At 39.4% G+C, this 23,717-nt stretch overlaps 1 protein-coding gene across 4 annotated transcripts in view; it reads left to right on the top strand.

Moving 5' to 3' along the window:
* WDR7 (WD repeat domain 7) overlaps positions 1–23,717 on the top strand; it is a 357,356-nt gene that overhangs the window by 62,569 nt on the left and 271,070 nt on the right. For all 4 annotated transcript variants that reach the window (XM_058691984.1, XM_058691985.1, XM_058691986.1 and 1 more), the window contains 2 exons: positions 5,423–5,618; positions 14,726–14,940. In XM_058691984.1, the coding sequence (XP_058547967.1) occupies positions 5,423–5,618; positions 14,726–14,940 (411 nt within the window). The remainder of the gene's footprint in view (positions 1–5,422; positions 5,619–14,725; positions 14,941–23,717) is intronic.

The raw sequence follows: 23,717 nt of genomic DNA, 5'->3' as shown, positions 1-23,717 counted from the left end.
GTGAGACTCTGTTTGGTTGAGGATCAGAATTATTTGGAAAGAGAAATGGGCTCTGGAATGTATATGTTTTGATCAGGTATCTCCCTCCCTCTGCTTGCCCCAGTTATCTTAATATTTTCATCAAATAAAAATACGGTTTTTATTAAATATCCTGTTGTTTATTGTTGTTAGCCTTTGTTTTCAATGAGTTTTTGATGTCATTGGTGCGTCTTTTAGGGCAGAATTACTAGTGTTTGGAACATGAGTTTGAATAATTTTTACCTATAAAGTACTGGCCTAGTTGATAGGATGCTCACCCCATGCTGTACAAATTCTGTGTTCGAAACAATAAAACATTTGAAATGGTGTTTGTGAGTTGAACACTCTTTAAGTCACTTGGAAGTGGTTGCTAAAGTGTAAACTGTGAGGCAGTTAATTGGGGTAAGGGAATAAAATATTAAAGCTCTTGTTTATGCCCCCTTTTTAACCCTAAGAAGTTGAGCTTATGAACAATTACCAGGTGGAAGGACACCGGTGTCTCACGTGTTTCACACACCCAGTGGGCACATCTCACCTGGGGGAAGAGCAGAGCCGCCACCAAAAGGGACTAGGATGCTTGTTGTCTGGGTCCTCACCTGGCCACCACAGAGCCACCAGAGGGTGGGCAGAGCAAACGATGAAACATATTCTCAGGGAAACTTAAATATCTTTTCATCGGCTACATTTCGGTTTAAGGCAGTGATCATTTGGTCAGTCTGGCAGGAGGGCAGCCCCCCCCCCCATTATAATTACAGAAAATATGTATTTACATCCATAATCATTAACAGTGAAATCTTTGTAAAGGTATGTATTGTCCTTTGAGGTATTGCCTGACATTAGCAAGACATTTAAGAAGGTGTTTCCTTTCCTCTCCAATTTGTTCAAACTTGGAGTCATTCTTCTAAAACATATTTTTGGTGCGTGTTTTACAATGTACATGGTATGTATATTAGTACAGAAGTACGTATATAATTTGTAAATATACATACAACGGGCATACATTACAAAGTTTTTGTTTTGTTTTGTTTTTTAATTTTTTTTTTTAACGTTTATTTATTTTTGAGACAGAGAGAGACAGAGCATGAACGGGGGAGGGTCACAGAGAGAAGGAGACACAGAATCTGAAACAGGCTCCAGGCTCTGAGCTGTCAGCACAGAGCCCGACGCGGGGCTCGAACCCACGGACCGTGAGATCATGACCTGAGCCGAAGTCGGACGCTTAACCGACTGAGCCACCCAGGCGCCCCTACAAAGTTTTTTTAATGAATGGGTGTGTGATCAAAAAAGGAGCCTAAATGCATGAGGTTCACATTTTTTTAGTTGTACTATTTTAATTACATAATTTAAATGTCTTCTACATTATCCCCTTAAAATGTCCTTGATGTTAAGTCACGACGTTCAGGTGACTTTTCCAGGTTGAAATGGAACAAAGTGAAATAGAATGGAATTAATCCAATTATGGAATCAGTCATTGTAGGTGTTGTAGATGCTTTGTAACCAAGATCTCTGGAATTTAATAATTTAGTAATAAAGGAATTGTGCTAATTCAATTCATTTGTGGGGAGGCTGGGTCTAAATCAGAGGTAGGAGTTATTATATATTCTTTAAGAAGTGCTTCTTTAATAATAATTTTGAGGACAGATAAGAAGAAACCAAGTTAATTGTGTTTTAGCAAATCTTTTAAGTGCTTTCATTTAACAGATAGCTGAGAATAATTTATCATTACTCTGCTCATTGTTTGAATTAAAATTAATACCAAAGTGGTGCTTGAGAATGGTCTTTTTTCCTTTTACATTTAAATAGGTTAGACATTTGCTTTGTTTATACCATTAATTTGTTTTCACACAGCCTGTGAAGGTAACCATCAACTCACAATTAATTAGCAGAATCAAAATTAATGAGGTTTTACTGTATTGGGCCATTTCCACTCTAGGCCAGTTTTTTTCACACGAGTTGGACTAGCATTTTTTTGAAAGAAGAAAAATTAGATTTATTTTAATCCATATTTAAAAAGCAGAGAACCATCTTTTCTTGTGAGTTAAGTACCTCTAATAACTATGCTTTCTTGGGCTTAGCAATATTGATTTTTTTGTTTTGTTTTCAGTCTTGATTATTTTGGCTATTTCCAGACTGTTGCTTATTACAGTAAAGCTAGAGTTAACTCTTCACAGGCTTATTTTCATTTACAGGGATGGGGATAGCATTTTGTTTGTTTGTTTGTTTGTTTGTTTGTTTGGGCCAAACATGGTTTTTTTGTGGGTGGGGTATGTCATTTGCCTACTTTCTTCATCTAGTGCACTGTTTGAAAGAGGAACAAAACTATTCTTTAAAGCATATTTATGTGAGTATATGTCTTAGAAGAGAGTGCATCAAACAGAAATGAAAAGCTAGAATTTTTTGAATTACGGTTATACTTTCCCTCCAGAAAATAACATAGTCTGCTTTTTAGACACAGATCCTTTGCTCTTATTTAGTATTTGCTTGTCCATTGTTTTTACTAACAGGACTGATAACATAATGTAGAACTTTTAGGTCTTTTCTTGAGGATGGATTACATTTTCTTGAATTGTTGATGTTGCCTGCATGTAAATGGAGAGGGTGAAAGTTCTAACAGTGAAACTTCTCGTGGGAGTGGGTGCTGAAGGTCAGGTTCCTTGTAGGAACGGGGAAGCCTTTTCTGTTTGCAGGATGTCTGCCATCTTCTCTCTGCTGGCATATAAACTACAGTAAAAGACATTTGGCAGAGAGAATGTGTAGGTCAGTGTTGTCAGGACTTCTGTGTCCCCTCAGATATTGAGATCTACCAAGAATAGTTCATAACCCGAGGAACACCAAACATAGTAAAGAACACTGATGAAGATTCACCTGTTTTTGAACAGACTTCACCCCCAATTCATGCCTCATTTTCCTTACTCTTTGAAATGGAATGACAAGAGTGTGTATGGACACCAATGAGATGACTGTGGACTTGGGGTCCAGCAAGTAGGCTGGTGAGGTATACGGCACCGGTTAAGCGATCACTCGTTTTAAAGGTGAGGAGCTCGTGAGTCAAAGTAGCAGAGTCGCAAGTAGTGACGGGTGTTAAGAGCACTGTGGCAGATCGGTGCCTGATTAAAGGACGTGGACAGATGAAAAGAACTGTATGGGAGGCATTCTTTTCAGTTAACCACACATAGAAGAAAAGATCACCGCAGACATTTATTTCCTATGATGAGAGAAATAAAATGACCACTTTTTGGCAGATTGATGTTGCAAAATACTAGTGACCATTAATGTCGCCACCATCTCTTTTTGTAAGTTGAATGATGGATATATTTGATAAAAACAAAGTCGTTGCTAATGGTGATCTGTAGAAATGCAAAGCATCCGTTGTATTAAACTGTCTATTATCTTTGGTTAGCAATGGATGCCTGGTGGAACTCATAAATATTTTATGTGGTCTGAAATAACTGAAAATAAAGGCTTGGCGGTATGTATTTTTACCCAGTTTTAGTCTAACGTTGCCATATGAAGGATTTTTTTTTTTTGTAGTTTGCTACTTTATTTTGATTCATTGCTTAATTATACAGCTAATTTATGTGTGCCATAATCAACTGCCCTTCAATCCTTAATGTCTTCTTAAGAAAGAAATCATGTTTTATGTTTCAGTTGAATGCTTCTCAGGGAACACAAAATGAGTAAGTTTAACAAATGCTTGTTTAGGAAAATTCTATATGATGTTTCAATAAAGGTTTATAACACACTCTTTCTGAACTTCATTTTTTAACTTTGAAATTAGTAAACACCTGCTATGCTGAGTATAGTGTTTAAATTATTGTACAACAAAAAGTACAAATAAAGCTAACAATAAAAGATTAACATACCTGAATTTAAGAACAAAGTAGTTAAATCTTACTATCTTTGTTTTGTTAATGCTCTGCTTCATTCAAAAATTGATTTTAAGTTGTTTACAAACATAAACATTATTCAGTAGGATAAAAATAAAGGTAAATGATGATGAGAAACTGAGAGCAGAACGTTGAGACGGCTGAGTCTACATGCAGAAGTACGTGCCCATCATCCCCCACTGTGATGGGTAGAAAACTCAGGCCTAAGTTTCTTAGCTGCCAAAACATGAAAGGAACCAGTTACAGCAGCTTTTCCCAAAGTATGTTGTTCCTCCTAAATTCGGTCTTAAAAGATTGCCGCGGTCAGATGACCTTTGAGGTGAGTGACACTGTATTCCCCTTGTGGAGATAATTCTGGTCACATCAGCATGTTAAAGGTTCTTAGAAGTTCTGTGGATAAAGTCAACAACCATAACTTGTGTTTTCCGCACACATTTGGCCACCCAACGTCAGCATTTCCCATTAAGTGAGATACACCACTCAGTGCGGTATTGTTACTTAGTTCAGACTGTCTGTTTGTTTAGGCGAAGCCCAACCCAGTTAGGTTTGACAAGTTTCTCCTTTGGATCCCATTGATGATATGTATACGTGTAGTACAGTGGGCCTCTCATCCTCAATATTAGCCACAATATATACAATGATGTGTGGCTGTTTTCAGATGGTCTCACCTCAGTGTGAACTGAAAGCATAATCCAATAAATCACTAAAAGGTTAGGTTTTAAATAGCTCATAAATTGTCTTAAAAATAGAAATGCCTTAATTTTAAATCATCTAGGTTGTGGTTTCCGTTCCGTGTTGCTGGTGAAAGTCTTCACCGTCTTTCTTTTGACTCTTTATATTCCATCCTGTCCTAAAAGGAATTGAAAGGCAAAAACTAGAGACGAGCAGAAAATATACAGCAGAGTGTTTAATTGACCATTGTGTGTTAGTTGGGGTGGTGCACCTGCTGATATTACAGACAGAAGCTGCGAAGCCCATGTACGGAAAATACAAAATATCTGTGGCTCTTGAAAGGAATGATTGTGGCAGAGGGACCGGGAGGGTATTGTTTTCGAGCAAAGGAGCAGGGAAGAACATGGGTCTAAAATGACAGAGTCACACACAGAAAGAAGCACTGCAGAGAGCCTGCTCCAGCAGCTAACAAAGGAAAGTTCACAGTGTGGAAAGAGAACGCATAATAACAGATCAATTTTTTTTCCAGCTTTCCCCGCGCCTGTACAGCAATCATTTTAGTTAAGGTCATCTTCACATTTGAACAGGAGATTTTCCAAGGCATCTCTTCCCATCTTTAATCTAGGATTAATTTAACAATTTTTCTTTTTTATTTAAAGTGTTGTCACGATTGATCTGGGTGTTTTATGTATAATGTGAAGGAACACGCTTTTCAACACAACCTAATATTGTGGTTGGTTTTCAGCGGTGGTGAATGGATAATTACTTTTGGTTTAAGTTTTGGAGGACAAGATCATTTTATCCTGAATTTAATCTAAGTGTAATGAAGGTATATTCTTTTTTAGGCAAGAGTGCAGCACTGTATCTGCTCTGTAGCCAGTGACCACTCAGTAGGACTCCTAAGTCTGCGAGAGAAAAAATGCATTATGCTGGCATCTCGTCATCTGTTCCCTGTTCAAGTAATCAAGTGGAGGCCTTCTGATGATTACCTAGTAGTGGGATGTTCAGATGGCTCGGTGTACGTCTGGCAAATGGACACTGGTAAGCACAAATGTGAAGAGATAGACTGGAAAACCCAATGGGTGTCTTTGATTTCCTGGAAATTAAAAAATCTTCTAGATGAGGGAAAAAGCCCTGAAATGTAAAAAAAAAAAAAAAAAAAAAAAAAAAAAAAAAGTTGCTCCGTTTACTTCCGGTCCCTGCTTTTTCTAAGTGTTCTCATGATTATCAACGACAAGGAACTGTTTAAATGCCCTCTTGTTTGTTGTGCTGTGCCAAATACTTGCAGAGGAGTTCACGGATCTTTGAAGGGATGTAATTGAAGACGATGTACAGATTAGGACAGACATACAGACAAGTAAATAAGTGATTTCTGTACAGTTCACGAGGTAAATTGTGACCAAGATTAAGGGACCATTTTTGTATCGAGTTCGGAGACCGTGGAAAAAGATAAAATTCTCTTATTGAAACGGCAGAAAAGCAGTATGAAACTGTTCGTTATGGGAGGTGATTGAAAGGAACGTTTCAAGATGTCTCACTTAAGATTTCAAGTTTCAGAAAATTTATGTGTGAGGCATAATATAGAACAAGTAATGTGTAGCTTCCAAGTACACACGATTATATATGATGTTTATACACAGAATCTTACGGTTTTCCTTGGGAAATTTTCAAGTGTGTAACTAAATGCTTACTGCTGTAGGCCTTAAAAACACATTTGATTCCACTTTTGCTACTTTAAATCATGAGCTATCAGTAATTAAAGGCTTTCTTTATATACCTAGTTGCGTACTATATACTACTTCAACCAATTGGTTGTTTTCTTCACCTTTCTTTGTTTTAAATAGTCCTTTTCCAAAGTAGGCTGTATCCATATTTGTGCTCCTACTGGGGCAGTAGGGAGTTCTGTTGAGTCTTTCTGTAACAAGTACCAAGTACTCAGCAGTCTTTTATTTACAGTCCTTGTCTTTACGTGTAGCGCCCAGGCAATCTTGCAAAGAGGGAGCATTCTTGAAGGGTGTCAGACTTCTTTGCCTTTGCATTTACCTTTCTCTTTCTTCTCTGATTGTAAAAGAGGGTCATACTTTCTGTCAAAAATCAAAAGCTCCAACGTAGTGGAAAAGAAGAGAGATGAGCTCAGAATCTCATTGCTGAGTGGTCAGTGTTGACATTTTGGCACATTTCTTTCTGGCCTTGTTTCCGTGCATTTTTGGAGACAGAATTGCTGGCATACTACGTATGTAACTTTGTGTCTTTGTATTCCTTTTTGTTACATCCTATCTGCTGAGAAGCACTGTTTCATGCTTTCTGGTTTTGTCTGCCCCAGAAACTAAGTATGCCAGGTTTGTGTTGGGCTTGGAGTCAGACTGCTTGGTTTGAATTTAGGATTGACCATTTGCTAATAATGTGATCTGCTGCACCTTACTGGACTTTTGTCTCAGTAAAACGAAGATCATAATAGTTCCTATTTTATAGTATTTCTGGGAGAATAAAATGAGGTAACGTCTACCTAGCGTATAGTAGACATAATGTAAATGTGTGTATATGAATGTTTGTGTACTTGAGGTTTGTGTGTGCATGCATGCACGTGTTTATATTTGCTATTAATGTTATTTAACAAACAAGCTGCTTTCCATGTTACTTTGTTGAACTTGGGAATGTGATCTTACCTCCACTCAGAAATACTTTGAGAATTAATATTAAAGAGACTAAGTTCTTGTAGCATTGACGTCCAGAAAACACTATTTTAAAATACTATAAATATTAAATTAGCAATTGATATAGCACAAATGCAAGAGTGTGGTAAACTCGTATAGGACTTTTAAAAATTATTATAAAGGAAAAGAATTTAATTTTCTGAATTTTTCAGATACTTAAATAATTGATACCAAAATACGTCAGATATTTTAAATATATTTGTAACGAGTATGAAATTCTTCAGATTCTTTAATTTCATACTTGTTACAAATAAGATGTTACTGAAAGGCATAGTAACTTTTCCGGTAATTTTCCCAGAAAGAGATGACAGGTAGCCCGTAACTATAGGTATACTGGAGGAAGTTTTTTTTTTTTTACAACCAGTTTAGTATAATTAAGCCCACGTTAGATTAAACACAATATATAATGTGGAAACTTCATAATTATCTTACCTTCAAGAGGATTTAGGGAAACAGTCAGTCAATGTGGCATTCTTAAAAGATAAAGAGGCAGAATTTATTTTGGATTTAACCATAATAGGAGGTATACATTTCTTTTTCCTCCTTGCTGCTCAGGCTTTAGCTAGTGATATAAAGGTCCCTAGGGAGTCAGTATGGCACATCCTGAAGGTATTGGCATTATTTATTTATTAAATTTATTTATTTATTAAATAAATAAAAAATGAAGCCAAATAAATCAGATTCGGCCAAGGTTTGATGGATGAAATGTATTTAAACTCCGATGAGATAGTTTATCCCCTCTTCTTAGCATTTTGGGGATGTATTTTTAGCAGTGAAGCTATATTACACTAAAACTCCTCGTATGTAGTGTGCAATTTTGTGTCGGCTGTTTTGAATTTTACTGATCTTTCTAGCTTTAAACCTTTTAAAAATGTCTTTATACTTCTATGCAGCATTTGCTTTTAGTTGTTTTTCCCTCCAAATGGGTACTTTTTATTTCTAGTATTTTATTTCCTAATGACATGAAGTTGAAGCTAGTAAATTAAAATTTCACTAGAACGACAGACGTCCGGAGTCTTTTGTTCTTTACTCGTGCTGTCTTCATTATGTGCAATAACAGGTCATGGTGATGTGAAGGCTGGCGAAATCATTTTACTTCCACATCTCTGGATAGTTAGAAAATTAGCCAAATGACTGGCAACACGATTTGGCCAGCTGGACCTCTTGGCTTCTACTTAGGAACTTAGGAAAGGTGGCCCGCTGACCTAGATGGCGGCTGCTTCTGCCTGGAGCTGTTTGTGTGTGTCAGGGACCAACTCTGTCGTTCTTCACATGTGGTGTTCCCAGGGGGTGTGTCATGTCAACCCCACAGGCCCTTGACAAGGTCAGAATCCTGTCTGGGAGGCAGCGGAGGCTGTAAGTAATGACTGATTTTACAAGATCCTCTTCTCTGACAATTACCAGTTACCACTTGATCGTCTTTGTTACATAACAAAAGTGATTCTCACGTCCTATACCTCTTTCCGCGGGGACAGTTATTGGTGTTCTCGTTCAGATGCAAATGCCAGCAGTGCTTGCCAAATGTTAGAAGTTAGCGCAGGAGTCATGTCAGTTTACTTTGTTCTGTTATCTTTTTTCTTTGTATTTATTTTCTCTATGAGTTTTCTGAAATATTCCTGTTTTTTGCGTTTACTTTATCAAATATGCATTAAAATCACTTAAAAAAACTTAATTATCTAATAAAAGATAGCAGAGAATTAGGAACTGATGTATATTCGTGTCTATTGAAAAACATATGTAAAGCTTGGATAACCAAAAACATAGGTGTCAAAGAATCAGATTTTTCACACAAGTAAAGCCTTAGTGTATGTGCTGTTCTTGCTTCAGACTAGTTTTTAAATTACTAAATGTATTTATTTACTTAAAATTGTCAATTTTATTATAAGATGGCATAAATTTTCTTAAATTCATTGGTAATGTGTACTTCTGTTATGTAAACTTCCTATGCAAAACATTTGCCTGTTGGTGAGTTTATGGTATCTCTAATGGGCTTGTAATAAATTTATGCAGTTTAGTCTGTAATTTTTATAAATATTTTCCTTTTAATATTTTCATTTCTTTAAATTGATAGTTTTGTCTTGTTACCAAAATTACCAAAGAGAATCAGGAGGTGGTACTTCAGCCCAATCTTTTGTTATTAGTAGAAAAGTTTGGTAGCAAGTATTTTTTTTCACATTTTGACTATTTGCCTGCAGTATTTAATACAGTAGAGATTAGATTTTACATTTCACAACATGTGGCATAGCATCATCAACTTTTCTATATCTCCTACAGTTTTGTTTTTCATTCTGTTACAAAAGATACAACTGGACAGGCAAAGACCCAAAGAATGAAATGGTTAAGAAAAAAATGGTATCTTTCTAAAATCTTGGTAAAGCTAAGTATAATCAGAGTTTCTTTTCTTTCTTTGGATGGTGTACTCTGGAATTTTGAAGAAAGAGGTTGTTATAGTGGAAATATGGCTGTTTTTGCTACCATTCCCCCACCCCCCCATGAGCCCTCTGGACAATTGTCCTTGATTGCTAAGTCCTTCCCATTAGGTACCCCTCAGCTCCCTTTTTTGTTTCCATTGTATTATTCTAAATTAGGGCTGTATTTTGTTACACATATGCTAGCTTTATTGGTTTCCCTGTCTTCTTTTTCTACTTTCTAATCCATCCCGTACTCTGCTGGCCAATAAATCTTAGGAAATAAAACAACAACAACAACAACAACAACAACAACAACACTTGGATCATGCACTGTCTTAATGAAAAAATACAAAACATATAATTTATTTCCTGTAGCCTTTAAATCAAGGTTCTTCACAATGTGGCACACTCCTACCTTTGTGTTTATCTCCTTTATTTTACACAGACCAGTTGCTTTATATTTAAAAATAGTTCTAGAGCCTCCTGGGTGGCTCAGTTGGTTAAGTGTCCACCTCTTGGCTTCGGCTCAGGTCATGATCTCACAGTTTGGTTTGTGGGTTCAAGGCCTGCACTGGGCTCTGTGCTGGCAGCATGGAGCCTGCTTGGGATTCTGTCTCTCTCCCTCTCTGTCTGCCCCTTTCCTGCTTGCTCTCTCTCTCTCTCTCTCTCAAAATAAGTAAATAAACATTAAAAGAAAAAAAAGAATATTGTGTTCAAGTATAATTGGGTCACTGTCTACCACTCTATCTTTTATATCATATATATTGTTGCTTATGGTTTTCACTCATTTGGAATATTATTTCTATTTGCTTATTTCTTTATTTTTTTATTTTTATTTTTTTTTAAATTTTAACACTTACTTATTTTTGAGACAGAGAGAGACAGAGCATGAACGGGGGAGGGGCAGAGAGAGAGGGAGACACAGAATCCGAAACAGGCTCCAGGCTCTGAGCCGTCAGCACAGAGCCCGACGCGGGGCTCGAACTCACGGACCGTGAGATCGTGACCTGAGCCGAAGTCGGACGCTTAACCGACTGAGCCACCCAGGCGCCCCTGCTTATTTCTTTAAATAGTCTCTTTTAAGGAAATGTGCATAATAAAAACAAAGTCTTGAGTATTTACCCGTGTGGTTATCATTCTGTTGTGCTTTGCTGCTTTGTGTAGCTCCAGGTTTCTATCTGGAATCACGTTCCTTTTGCCTAATATTTATTCCTTGTAGTGCAGGTCTATGGGCGATGAATTCTTTCAGCTTCTGTGTGTCTGAAAAACTCTTTGTTTCATCTTCGTTTTTAAGATCTTTTTTTCTGGTTGTAGAATTCTAGGTTGACAGCTCTTTTTTGTTTTTTGTTTTTCCTTTTAACACTCCACTGCCTTCTTGCTTGCATTATTTCCAATGAGAAATCTGCTGTCACCTTTAACTTTGTTCCCCTATAAGTGCTATGTCAGTTTTTTTCCAACTGCTTTAAAATTTTTCTCTTTATTATTGATTTTGAGCAGTTGGGTTATAGTTTTCTTCATATTTCTTGCGCTGAGGGTTTGTCATCCTTCTTGGATATGTGGGTGTGTGGTTTTCAGTGGATTTTTAAACTTTTTTGGCCATTATTTATTCAAATATGTTTTCAGTCCTTCCCTCTTTTCTCTCTTTAGAGACTCCAGCTATATGTTTACTAGCCTACTTGAAATTTCCCACAGCTTGCACATTGTCTTTTCATTTTTAAAATTATTTTTACTCTGTGTTTTATTTTAATATAGTTTCTATTCTAGGTCTTCAGGTTTATTAGTCTTTTTTCTGCAATGTCTAATCTGCCATTATTCCCATCTAGTATAGTTTTCATCTCTACGAGTTTAATTTTGGTCTTTTGTTGTCTAACGTGTCTCTTTGCTCAAACTTTTTGAACATCTAGAATACAAATTGCAATAACTTTTACTGTCTTTGCTATTTTGAAAATTTGTGTCAGTTGTGAGTTGGTTTTAATTGATTTAGATTTTGTGCTCACTATTAAATTTTCTTGCCTTTTTTCAAGAATAGCCTGAAGGTGGTTCAAGGGTGGAAACAGGGAGATTAGCTTGTATGCTATTGCCTGTAAACAATAAAAGATGATGGATTGTTACACCAGAGCGATAGCAGTGGAGTTGGTGAGAAGTGGTTGAATTCTGGGTATATTTTGAAGGGAGAGCTAACAGGATTTGCTGATAGTTGGATGAGGGGCTTAAAAGAATGGGTTGAGTTAAAGGTTATTCCAGGGTTTTGATCATGAGCAACTCAAAAGGATGGAATTCATTTTTAGACATTGAGAAGACAATGGGAAGAGTAGATTTTGGAAAGACCAAGAATTACTTTTATATTAAGTTGAATATTAGACATTCAGGTAGAGATGTTGATTAGTAAATTGTATAAATGAGTCAAGACTTCAAGTTAGGGATATCAGAGTGGTTGATGTAAATTTGAGAGTTCTTAGCATATGGATGATATTCAGTCATAACACTGGATGTATCACCAAGAGGATTCGGGTAGATAATGATTGGGTCCCTCCAGGGTTTAGATATATTTCTGTGATGTGGAAGAAACCAGCAAAGGAGACTAAAATGGACTTGTCAGGAGGAAGAAGAAAATGAAGAGTGTTGTTGCCTAGAAACCAAATGAAAAAATGTGTTTCAAGGAGTAGAGAGGAAGAACAAGACCTGCTGATAGTAAATGATAGTCAGATGAGGACTGAGAACTGAATATTGGCTGTAGCAACATGGAGAATAGGTTGTGTGCATGTTTTGGGTGAAATGTGATTTGACTAAGTTCAAAGGAAAATGGGAGGAGGAGACTTTGGAGGTAGCAAAGATAGACAGCTCTTTGGAGGATGATTATAAAAAATGGGATACCAGCTGGAGAAGGGTATTGGGTCGTGTGTGTGTGTGTGTGTGTGTGTGTGTGTGTGTGTGTGTGCGTGCTTAAACAGGTGAAATAATTGCATGCTTATATGCTGGTAGGAATGATCTAGTAGGTGGGGAAAATAGATGAAGGGAAAAGGGAGGATTGCTGAAATGATGTCCATGGGCAGACAAGAGAGGAATGGAGTTTGAGCTACAAGTGTGTTAGGTAGGAGTCTGGATAGTTCATGTGGCAATTATAGTGCAATGTGAGTGGAGATATGGTGGTGGGAGCTGGTAGAACTTAATTCGTAATTGCTTCTTTGTAAATGAAATGGGAAACAAAACTTTTTTGCCCAGCTGAGGGCAGGAAATGGAGTGTTAGAGATGGGAGGAGTGAAAGGTCTGAAATAATTAACTGGGAAAATGAAAGATCTGTGGAAATGTGGTCACTATTGAGAGCCCCTTGAGATCAGTGATTGTGAATTTCAAGGGAGTCTTTCAGCACGTTTTCCATTCATATCTGTCGTCATTGTACAGGTGTAGAGTAGGTGGAAAGTTGGATTTAGTCAATGTTGGAGTTTGCTCAGTTAGTCCAAGGAGGCAAGATGAGGACAGAGCTGTGGTTATGTGGATGGGCGATGGAATTTTACTTTACGGGATAGAGAGAAGTGAGAGACAGTGCAAGTGTGCGAGGTTAATGGAATTGTTGGCATCAGTGCTGAACAAGGAATCATTGGATCAGAGGGTTGAAATGAAGAATGGGAGCTACTATCAGAGAGTGGCATTTTTGAAATTGGGATCACGTTGGGATTTATTTATTGGTAATAAGATTATAATATGACCATTGGCTGTGGTTGAGTGTAGGACACAGTTTATTGGAGTAGAGGAACTCAGCCAAGAGATCGGGATGTGTGGAAAAATCATATGTGCTGGTGATTTTCAAGCATTTTTGAACTTCTAAATCTTGTTAGAATATACACACTCTCCATTTCACACATACACAAAAAGTTTCAGGTGACAATTCCTTCTTGTGCTTTGCCTTTCAAAATGTATTGGTTAAGGCTCAGTGAATTGGCTAGTAAAACACTGATTTCTGTTAATACTAGAATCACCAAGAATTAATTCCAGGACTGCTAATGGAAAGGGGACAGTGAGTCAGAAGTTAAGCTCTTTAGGCCAGGAGGTGCAAACTTAAGCGGCATGTATATAAATACTCAACACTGGGACTAGAATCTGTGTTTGGGTGTTTGGGTACCAGCTCAAAAACATAGTAGCAATCTTGTATTTTGCTGACATTTAAGTTTCTGGGTGTTCGCTATTGTTATTTTTCGAAATTGATTTGTCTCTTTTAGAAGACTCTAGAGGAATGCCCAGTGAATCCAAATAAACTTCATCATCATTTCACTGTCATTATTATAGTCTCCAGAAGATTATATACAAATCCATGCAATGAAACCCTTGTCTGCCTGGCCTGATGCTATGTGCTGTACAAAATGGTATACAGAAAAGCTGTCTGCTTTATAGGATGGAGTTGTGCTCTGAGACACAAAGTGCATAGATGGAGATGAATGGAAAGAATGGCCAAGTGAAGAAGTGGTTACAAGTTGGACTAGTATTTATTTTCACAAACACACAGAGGAACTTTTGATCGGGTGTGAACTGTAAGAGTCAAGACATCAGACAAAATGGGAAGTCATAGTTTTTCCCCGTTTTGTGGGTATTTGCCAGAGAAAGAGAAGTTCCAGGAATTATTAAAGTAGAAAACATGAGAAGAATAGCAAAATTTAGTTCTTTTGTTTAAAATGGATAGACAGCTTAGAGGAAGCTGAAGTCATAGAAATTGGTATTTGTAGTAGAGTAATGGTGTGGAGTATCAGGAAGACCGTGGAAAAAGCCAGGGGAGAAGGTGTTGAAGGTATTGGCTCTGAACTTGACTATATTGGGAAGTTGTGGTCGGGGCATTCATTACAGGAGAAGAAACGGTTAAGGTAATGCCATGTGGAAGGTCCCTCGAGGAGGAAAGTACAAGAAAATGTTTCTGAGAGGCACCGATAAAAATATTCCCACATGGAAAACGTCTATGCGTTTTCTTTCCTTAAAAAACCGTTTGAAGCATTTATAGTGTCGTGTGCTGATGGTGAATGTCTACGTCTTCCAGGCGCGTTGGATCGCTGCGTGATGGGGATAACCGCCGTAGAGATACTGAATGCCTGTGATGAAGCAGTTCCCGCTGCGGCTGACTCACTTAGTCACCCAGCCATCAACCTCAAGCAGGCTATGACCCGGCGTAGTCTTGCTGCTCTTAAAAACATGGCCCATCATAAGCTCCAGACTCTTGCAACTAACCTCTTGGCTTCCGAGGCATCTGACAAAGTAAGTGTGGTATGTGGGCCCGTGTGTGTAGACTCCCATTCAACTTCACTTCATAACACAGTTTTGGCAGGTCTTATGCAGTAACTTTGGGGAGAAGACATAGATGACAAATAAGCTTCTGGTTTTTATTTAGGCCTATCCAGCCTTGTTTTAGCACACTTCATGTATTTGGCACTTTGAAAAAGGAAGTTATTCTCACCACTTAAAATAGTTTAAAATGAGGGGCGCCCCGGTGGCTCAGTCGGTTGAGCGTCTGTCTTTGGCTCCGGTCGTGATCTCATGGTCTGTGAGTTTGAGCCCCACGTCGGGCTCTGTGCTGACAGCTCAGAGCCTGGAGCCTGCTTTGGATTCTGCGTCTCTCTCCCTCTCTGCCCCTCCTATGCTCATGCTCTTTCTCTCTCTCTGTCTCAATAATAAATAAACATTTAAAAAAATTTAAAAAATAGTTTAAAATGATTTCTACGGAATTAAGTGACTTCCATTTCTGACATTAGAGTGAACCTTTATCATGTAATCTGGCTTTCGGTTTTCTGACAGTCTTCCTGTTGAAAGATTGAGCACTGGCTCTTACCTCTCGGAAGAAAAAAAAAATCATGATTTAGGTACAATTAAGATGTTTCTAATTGTGGCTGCTCCTTTGTTTGAAAAGCACGCTCTGATTTTAGTAAGGTTGGCCCATTATAAGGATTTTAAAGGATACTCGGGAATAGGTAGGGCCAGGTTGTTCAAGCGCCAGTGCTGGCCAGGACCCAAGCTGGATCACACCTTCCCTGCTGATACTCACATGAAGGCATCAGCTACTTCTTGAGTTAACAGGAGATGATCCTAGGTAAAAGAAGAACAAATAATCTGAATTCATTAATTGGTTATTTGTCTTTAGTTTTATAGAGGCTAACCACTGTTTGGTTTGTGGTGTTTATGTTCTGTGGTACTGTTAGAACTCGCTTGTCTCTGGTAGTGGCTGCGTGAAACTGAGAGACAGTATTAGCATCTCATCTGAGCCACAACTTGAAATTCCCGGGTGCATCTAAGTATTCATTAGAATTGTTAGTGGGTAGCACAGATGCTGTTATTTTCATTCTCTCTCATTCTGGATTGCTATTTTTTTTTTTTTAATGGGTACACACCAGATAAATAATGAACAGGTTGAAAGGCTCATCTACAAACTTGAAAATTTGCCCATGAATGAGCACTGAGTGCTGATGACACAGGAATTACTGTAGGTGGTTCCAGTGGCCCATTTCCTCTGGTAATTGGCAGTCATATTTGATCACTCTGTCCTTCCCCAAGAAATAAATGCTTTATTGGCTTTGTTGTATTGTATGTTTCGTAGGACAGAATTGTGAAACCCTTCTGCGCTTTCTTTCATGCTTCCCGGCCTGTGTTGTGAAGTTTGAATAGAAATCACAGCTTAAATGTATTTGCCACGCTTATAATTTCTTTCAAGAGATCGCGTAGATGTCCCTAGGAGTTCAGTGTTCATAGCACATTGTCTGATGTTCTATTTAATTTTTAATTCTACGCCAGTTTATAAAATAGTGTATGCAAGGGTAAGTATGTATGTCATAGAATTTTCAAATGTATTCTTTTTCTTGTTGGTATCCCCTAGAAGTAAAAATTTGTAAAAATCATTATACGACTGGAAAATTAAAGAAAAATAAGTGGTACGGTTAACATTTATGAATGGCTTTTGTAAGTGGTCATGGTCCATTATGTGATTTTTACAATCTTGTTTGTCCCTGTTTTAATAGCGCATTTTATGGCGCAATTAGTGATAAAAGCAGCAGATATCAGAGACACTACACTTATGTATTGTAAAATATATTGCTTGTGAACCTCCTCAGTCTTGTAGCAGTGGTAATTGTTGCCTGGCCTACAAGGAAAACAATTACAGAAGGGGGGAAAGGCTTAGGAAGCTGAGGCTGCGGGAGGGTAATCACTTTATGAAAAATGTATGTTGGCTGGACCATTAGGGATTTCTCTAACTATTTTCTCATGTTGAGTTTGAGGCTCCTTCTGAGGGGAATATTTGAAGAGCTGTCCTCTGGATGGCTTCCTAATCTCAGGAGAAATAAAACCCACCCAAAGTTTAAAAAAACAAAACATAACTAAGAGCGTGTCAAGGGTGCAGGATTGACTCTAGGATATGGGAACTAATTTTCTTTGTGGGTCTCTCAATGGAAAGCAAAATCTCTAAGGGAATGCCCTATAGAAAGAGTCCTACCTTTCCCTTGTTAGACTAGTGTTGGCATTTGGGCTGTTTGGAGTAACACGTATTGTATATCACTAATTTTGTTAATTATGCCGGACACGCGGAGCCTTGCAGACAAAGATGGGGGCTTTCCTTTCCTCTGATTCTTTTCTTTCACTGGAAGAGCCAGAGGTTGTGAAGTGAAATTACTGTTTATGGCTGCCTCAAAGTTTTGCAAGATGTGTGTATTCAAACCCCTGTGTGTTTCTCTTATGGCGTGTATCTTAATTTCCCTGGTATGGTAATCACTTACCAGCCTCTCTGATTCTCCCCACTGAAATTCAGCCTTCTCGCAGGCAGGGATTGTGACTTATTTATTGCTGTTTCCCTCCTGACATCTAGTAGCAGCTGTGCAGTAAATGCGTATTGAATTGGGTGCTGTGTGGCAGGAAGTGCTGATGGCCTCTGCCTCAGCCTCTTTGCCCAGGTCTTCTCCCTTCCCTCACAGTTGATTGTCTTGGCTTGACAACCAGATCTGTTCCTGTTCGTGTGGCCTTAGACGCGGAACCTTTATTAATCACCTTTGCCCTCTGCCCAGTTTTGTATTCTCCCCTTTGGATGTGGCGAGCAAGCTCGTCCAGGCATAACTCGTTCTCCTTTGCTGTGTCTGTATTGTCAGCATTCCAGCGTGTCCTACAATTATGTCAGCTGGACCCTCTCCTTTACTTTTTTTCCTTATGACTCTAGAGCAGGGTTGCTCAACCTCAGCACTACTGACGTTTTGGGCTGAATAACTCCTTTTTTTTCCTTTAATGTTTATTTATTTTTGAGAGAAAGAGAGAGAGAGAGAGAGAGCGTGCGCGCACACGAACGGGGAGGGGCAGAGGGAGAGGGAGACAGAGAATCCCAAGGAGGCTCCATGCTGTCAGCACAGGACCCGATGCAGGGCTCAAACTCACAAACTGAGAGATCATGACCTGAACTGAAATCAAGAGACAGACGCCTAACCCACTGAGCTACCTAGGTGCCCCTGGATAATTCTTTATTGTGGGGGGGGGGGGGCTGTCCTGTTTATTGTAGGATTTTGAGAATCATTTTTCCCCTACCCATCACAAATATCTAGCATCCTCTCTTGCCCAGTTGTGACAATCAAAAATGTTTTCAGCTATGGCCAGATGCCCCAAGTGGGGCAAAATTGCCTCTGGTTTAAAATCACTGCTCTGGAGAGAAAAGGCTGAGAAACGCTAGACATCCTGCATCCTATATCCTATGTTCCTTTTCCTCTCTCCTTGCTTCTTTAATCCCTCTCCTGTGAGGATAGCGAAGCCATTCCCAAACTTCTCCTCTCTGCCCCCTGGTGGCAGAATTAGTTCTTGCATTCTCTTTGTGCTCACACGTTCCTGTTCAGACCTTTCCTTAAAACACTTTACTTTGGGGGCACCTGGGTGGCTCAGTCGGTTAAGCGTCCGACTTCCACTCGGGTCATGATCTTGCAGTCCGTGAGTTCGAGCCCTGCGTCGGGCTCTGTGCTGACCGCTCAGAGCCTGGAGTCTGTCTCAGATTCTGTGTCTCTCTCTCTCTCTCTCTGACTCTCCCCCATTCATGCTCTGTCTCTCTCTGTCTCAAAACTAAATAAATGTTAAAAAAAATTAAAATAAAACACTTTACTTTGTAAGGGATAGTTTTTGTTTTTGTTTTTCTTTATGTCTGTCTGATTAGATTTTGAGCTTCTTGAGGGTAGGAGCTGAGTTTCTCATATTTTTATTTTCAGAGCTTTTATGTAGTATGTGAAGCATAGAAAATACCCAGGAAATTTCGTGTGAAGTTGGTTTGGAGGTATAGATTGGAATCATATTGTGGAATCTATTTGAATGCAAAGCTGAGGACTTACCTCAGTGGGTAAACAATACGATACTGAACAGTCTTAAAAGGAGATCTTTGTTTAAGAAATAGTTTTCCATGTCTGACATTTATGTGTAGGACACTTACTGCCGTGGGAAATGAACGGTGAGGCTGTTAGGTGAGAGGCAGTGGGAACTGGGATAGGATTAGGTAGAGGAAATGTTGAAGAGGGAATGACTTGGAGGCTGTTGTGTTGGTTGAATAGATAGGACTTCAATAAGTAGGGAGGAGTTGAGACCTGTAAGACGATTTCGGAGCTCCGAGCCTGGTTGAAGGGAGAATGGCGCAGCTGTTAACAGAAACAAACACCTCACAGACTAGGCTTTGAGATTGGTTGTGATAGGAGACATCTGCCTCTTGTTTGGAGTGTTGGGAGATGGAATGTATGCGAGGGGAGCAAAAATCTTCCAAGAAAGAAGTGGAATGATAGTGAGATAGAGTAGGGATGGGATCCCACCACCACCCCCGCCCCCCCCCCCCCCCCCCCGCCCCAAACAAATGCTGGAGTACAGAGCCTGGATTAGACCATAGTGCATATTTTGGGATGCCTGATCATTAGAGTATTCCAGATATGCCGTCTTCCTTAATTCTTACTGCAGATAGGTGAATTCGTTATTATCATCCTCAGGGGTGCCAGTGATGAACCTAAAAGACAGATGGTTGGAACAGGGATTGGCAAACTTTTTCTATAAAGCACCAGACAGTAAACATTTTAGACTCTGTGGGCCATTCAATCTCTGTCACAGTGATTCAGACCCGCCACTGTAGTGTGAAAGCAGCCATAGACAATAGGCCAATGAATGAGTATGACTGGCTTCCAATAAAACTTTATTTACACAAATAGGCAACGGGCTGGATTGGCATCTAGGTCATAGATGGTTGAACCCTGCATCAGAGGACGGCATTATTAACAGCAAGTTTGTAGATACTGTTCTTCCACGGAACAGCCTTTGCTTCATTTTTGAAAAGCAGTTCAAAGGAGTGGTTAAGAACCTGGGTTCTGGTGACGGGCATATCTGTGTTTCAATTATGTCTGTAACATGCTACCTGTGGGTGACCTTGAGCCAGTAACCTGCAATGGCCTCGGTCACACATATACTTGAAAACAAATTTTTGTAAAGGAAGCAAAGGTCAGCGGTTGATCAGAGATGCGAAATAGCATTAAGACTTGAGGGAATGAAGGGTGGGATTAATAATTAGGGAAGTCACCGGTGATCATTAGGAGAGCTGCTTTGGAAGAAGTAGTTGGGTCAGAAATCAGGGTACAAAGAACTAAAAATGAGAATAAGATAAAGTGGAGGTGGGGAGTATGGAAGATGTGTGCTTTTAGAGGAAAAAAAGTAGTAGCTTCGGTGCATGCAGGGGTAAGAGCTGAAGTTTACTTTGTTAGGAGCTCACTGAATGTTTTTGTTGGTGGAGGAGGTGGAGCCATGTCAGAGGACATGATGTCGATAGTAGCGTTAACTGGAGAATTTACCCCGACTCGATGTTGTTTGCTTTTGATTGGTAGTGATGAACGAGAGGGAGGTGAATATAAGCAATGGAGGCCATTGGAAGAGGAACCAGTGGAGGAGGAGAAAAGTAGGCTGTAGTATTATTTAAAAGGATGGAAGTGGCTTTAATACCTTGAAGGCAGAGCCACCTTCATTGCCCTGTCCCATAACACGCAGCGTAAGTGACGTTCTAGAGTAGGAGTTAGTAGATTTGCAGACTACAAATAACTAGTAAATTGTAGATAGCACGTGGTGGTATGATGAATGCAGAAATGAAAATATTAAGAAGATGGTCTGAGCATATCCGGTGATCTTTTTAAAAAATTTTTATTATTTTTGAGAGAGAGAGAGAACACACATGTGCAAGCAAGTAGGGGAGGGCCAGAGAGAGAGAGAGAATCCCGTGAGATCATGACCTGAACTGAAATGAAGAGTTGGATGCTCAACTGATTGAGCCACCCAGGCACCCACTCAGGTGATCTTTTTGATGATCTTTCTCATGAAGCATTTGCCAGAGACCCTGGTTCTTGGTGAGGACATCTTGGAGCATGCCTTGGGTCAGTGGGATTTTACTAGTGAAGCTAGAAAGCCTTTACTGCCATGAAATTCGTTTTCTCTGGCCTAGTGTGTATAATTTTTTATGTGGCACCTTTATATCTTAGGTATTGTGTACCAATCAGGGTCACCCTATTTATTTTGAAAAATCACGAGGTTGAAGAAATTGAAAAATGACCAGGATGATTTATCTTCTGTGTTACATTTCTCTCTCTGTTGTCTAATTAGTCAAAGGGCTGAAAAAAACGAACGGGCTATATTTGCAAAGGTCAGTAGCTTTGTATTCTGTGTAACTAGGTGAGAGAATGGGATTTAGAAGTCAGATATAACCTACTGAGAACATGCTCTGTGTTTTTTGCTTGCAAAATTCACTCTAAAAAAATTTTATACTGATTGAATTGACTTTATGATTCATTGTGAAAAGGGCACTGTAAGGTACAGACAGGGACAAGCCATATGACGTTACATACAGGATACCAGGCCTTGTGTGGTGAACCGTTTATGGCCTTAGAAAAATTCTTATGATATGTCTGACCTTTGAAGAATCAATTAAACTTGCTTAACATTCTGCTCCAAAACTTTAGCGAATATTTTAATAGAAAATAAAAATATGTTGATTGTATATTTATTATATATGTATAAGTATGTATAAATTTAGTTTTCGTTTAAGTAGTTATTAGGATAAAAATCTTTGTCTAGTCTTTAATAAATACAGTTAAGGACCCTTAGGGAGCTGTCTAGGCTTAAGAAGACAAAGGAGTAAATGTCTATGACTGTAGGAGGAGAATGAACTTTAGTGAGCACCCTTGTGATGGGTGATTCCCTTTAACGGGGACACTAATTAGAAACCAGGTGTGGATGCTGCCTGCTCCTGGGATGACATTGCATCCAGGCCCTCTCAATAGAGCCAGATAACATGTGTATGTTTATACTCACACACATCTGTGTTCCTCTGTTTTCCTAAATATATTAAATACCATCAGTTAACCCTGTTACCTCCACGTCTAACCAAACACCAGAGTGTTTGCTCTAGCCTCCCCTCCTCAAATACTGTAACTTTCTAACCCCAGCTTCAGAAACGTCACTCCCACTATTTTCAGTGTCTTCACGGTCTTCCTTGACTCGCGATGGGATTACATCCCCAAAAGCCCATTGTCAATTGAAAATCTCCTAAGTAAAAAATGCATTTAATACACCTAACCTACCAGGGATCATAGCTTAGCTCAGCCACCCTTAACTGTGCTCAGAACACTTACATGAGCCTGCAGCTAGGAAAATCATCTCACACAGAAGCTTATTTATAATAGTGTTAAGTATCTCCTGTAACGTATCGAATACTGCACTGAAAGTGAAAAGCACAACAGTGCGGGCACAGGTGGCTCTCGGTGTGTCGGCTGCGGACACCCATGTGCGCTGGCTGACTCTGAGCCAGGTTGCTACCCTCGCCCGGTGTCAGGGGAGAGCCCAGTGCATGTCACTGGTCTGGGGCCGGATCCACACTCAGACTTCCAAGTGCGGTTTCTACTGAATGCGTATCACTTTCAGTCCAGTGTAAAGTCGAAGAATCGTTAAGTCGGGGGCCATATGTATTTATTTGCCCAATTCTCCCTTTATGTAAACAATTTCCTGCACACCCGGGTCTCTTTAGGTGTGCCACCCTAAAGCTTGTCACCCACAAAGGGAAAGAAGTCCAGTTCTTTTTTATCCTTAACATTGTCCTTGTCACCTTCTGCTTTTCCTAGGGTGCGATTGCTTGTTGTTATTCACTCCTAGGCTTCATCTAATGTGATGTTTTCTTTCTAATTCTTTTTGAGTTCAGTCATTTCATTTCTGGTTTTTCTAATGCTCATAGGTTCTTTCACGTTGAGTATCATTTTAAAAGTGTTCATCAGCTTGTTTAGAAATAGCACATTCATTTTTATCTGCATTTTGAGCATATCTGTGTTTTCCCTTCTGGTTCTTAATTCTTTTTAATTATGATAACTTGACCTCAATACTTTTCTGTTGTTCACTGCTCACCTCTTTTGTAAAAGAATTTTTCCTGGACTTTTTGAATGATTAATTCAGATCATTTTTCTAACTTCCCAAAACTTCCTTTTCTATTTTTCATGTGGTTCAAAAATATGGTGGCTCGCTTTCTAAGCTCTCCTAACACCGTTCCTCACCTCTTGTTTGCGGCGGGGGGGGGGGGGGGGCGGCGGATTACCTGGCAGTTTTGATTGCATGCTTAGCAGTTTCTCATTCCTGGGGGCCTTTGCCGAAGGGACCCCTGATGTAGTGGTGTTGCCCGTGGACTGGGACTGCCACGTGCCCCAGCCTTTGTGATCGTGGCCCGTGCGTTCACTTGCTGTTGAGGCGGGTAAACTTCTCCCAGGTTCAGCTGCTGTTTTTAAATGGGCCCCATTAGGGGCGCCTGGGTGGCTCAGTCAGTTGGGCGTCCGACTTCAGCTCTGGTCACGATCTCGCGGTCCGTGAGTTCGAGCCCCGCGTCGGGCTCTGGGCCGATGGCTCGGAGCCTGGAGCCTGTTTCCGATTCTGTGTCTCCCTCTCTCTCTGCCCCTCCCCCGTTCATGCTCTGTCTCTCTCTGTCCCAAAAATAAATAAACGTTAAAAAAAAAAAAACTTAAAAAAAAAAA

This window comes from Neofelis nebulosa, chromosome 11 (genome assembly GCF_028018385.1).
Source record: "Neofelis nebulosa isolate mNeoNeb1 chromosome 11, mNeoNeb1.pri, whole genome shotgun sequence".
Lineage (NCBI taxonomy): Eukaryota > Metazoa > Chordata > Mammalia > Carnivora > Felidae > Neofelis > Neofelis nebulosa.
This window is presented reverse-complemented; position numbering and strand designations above follow the sequence as displayed.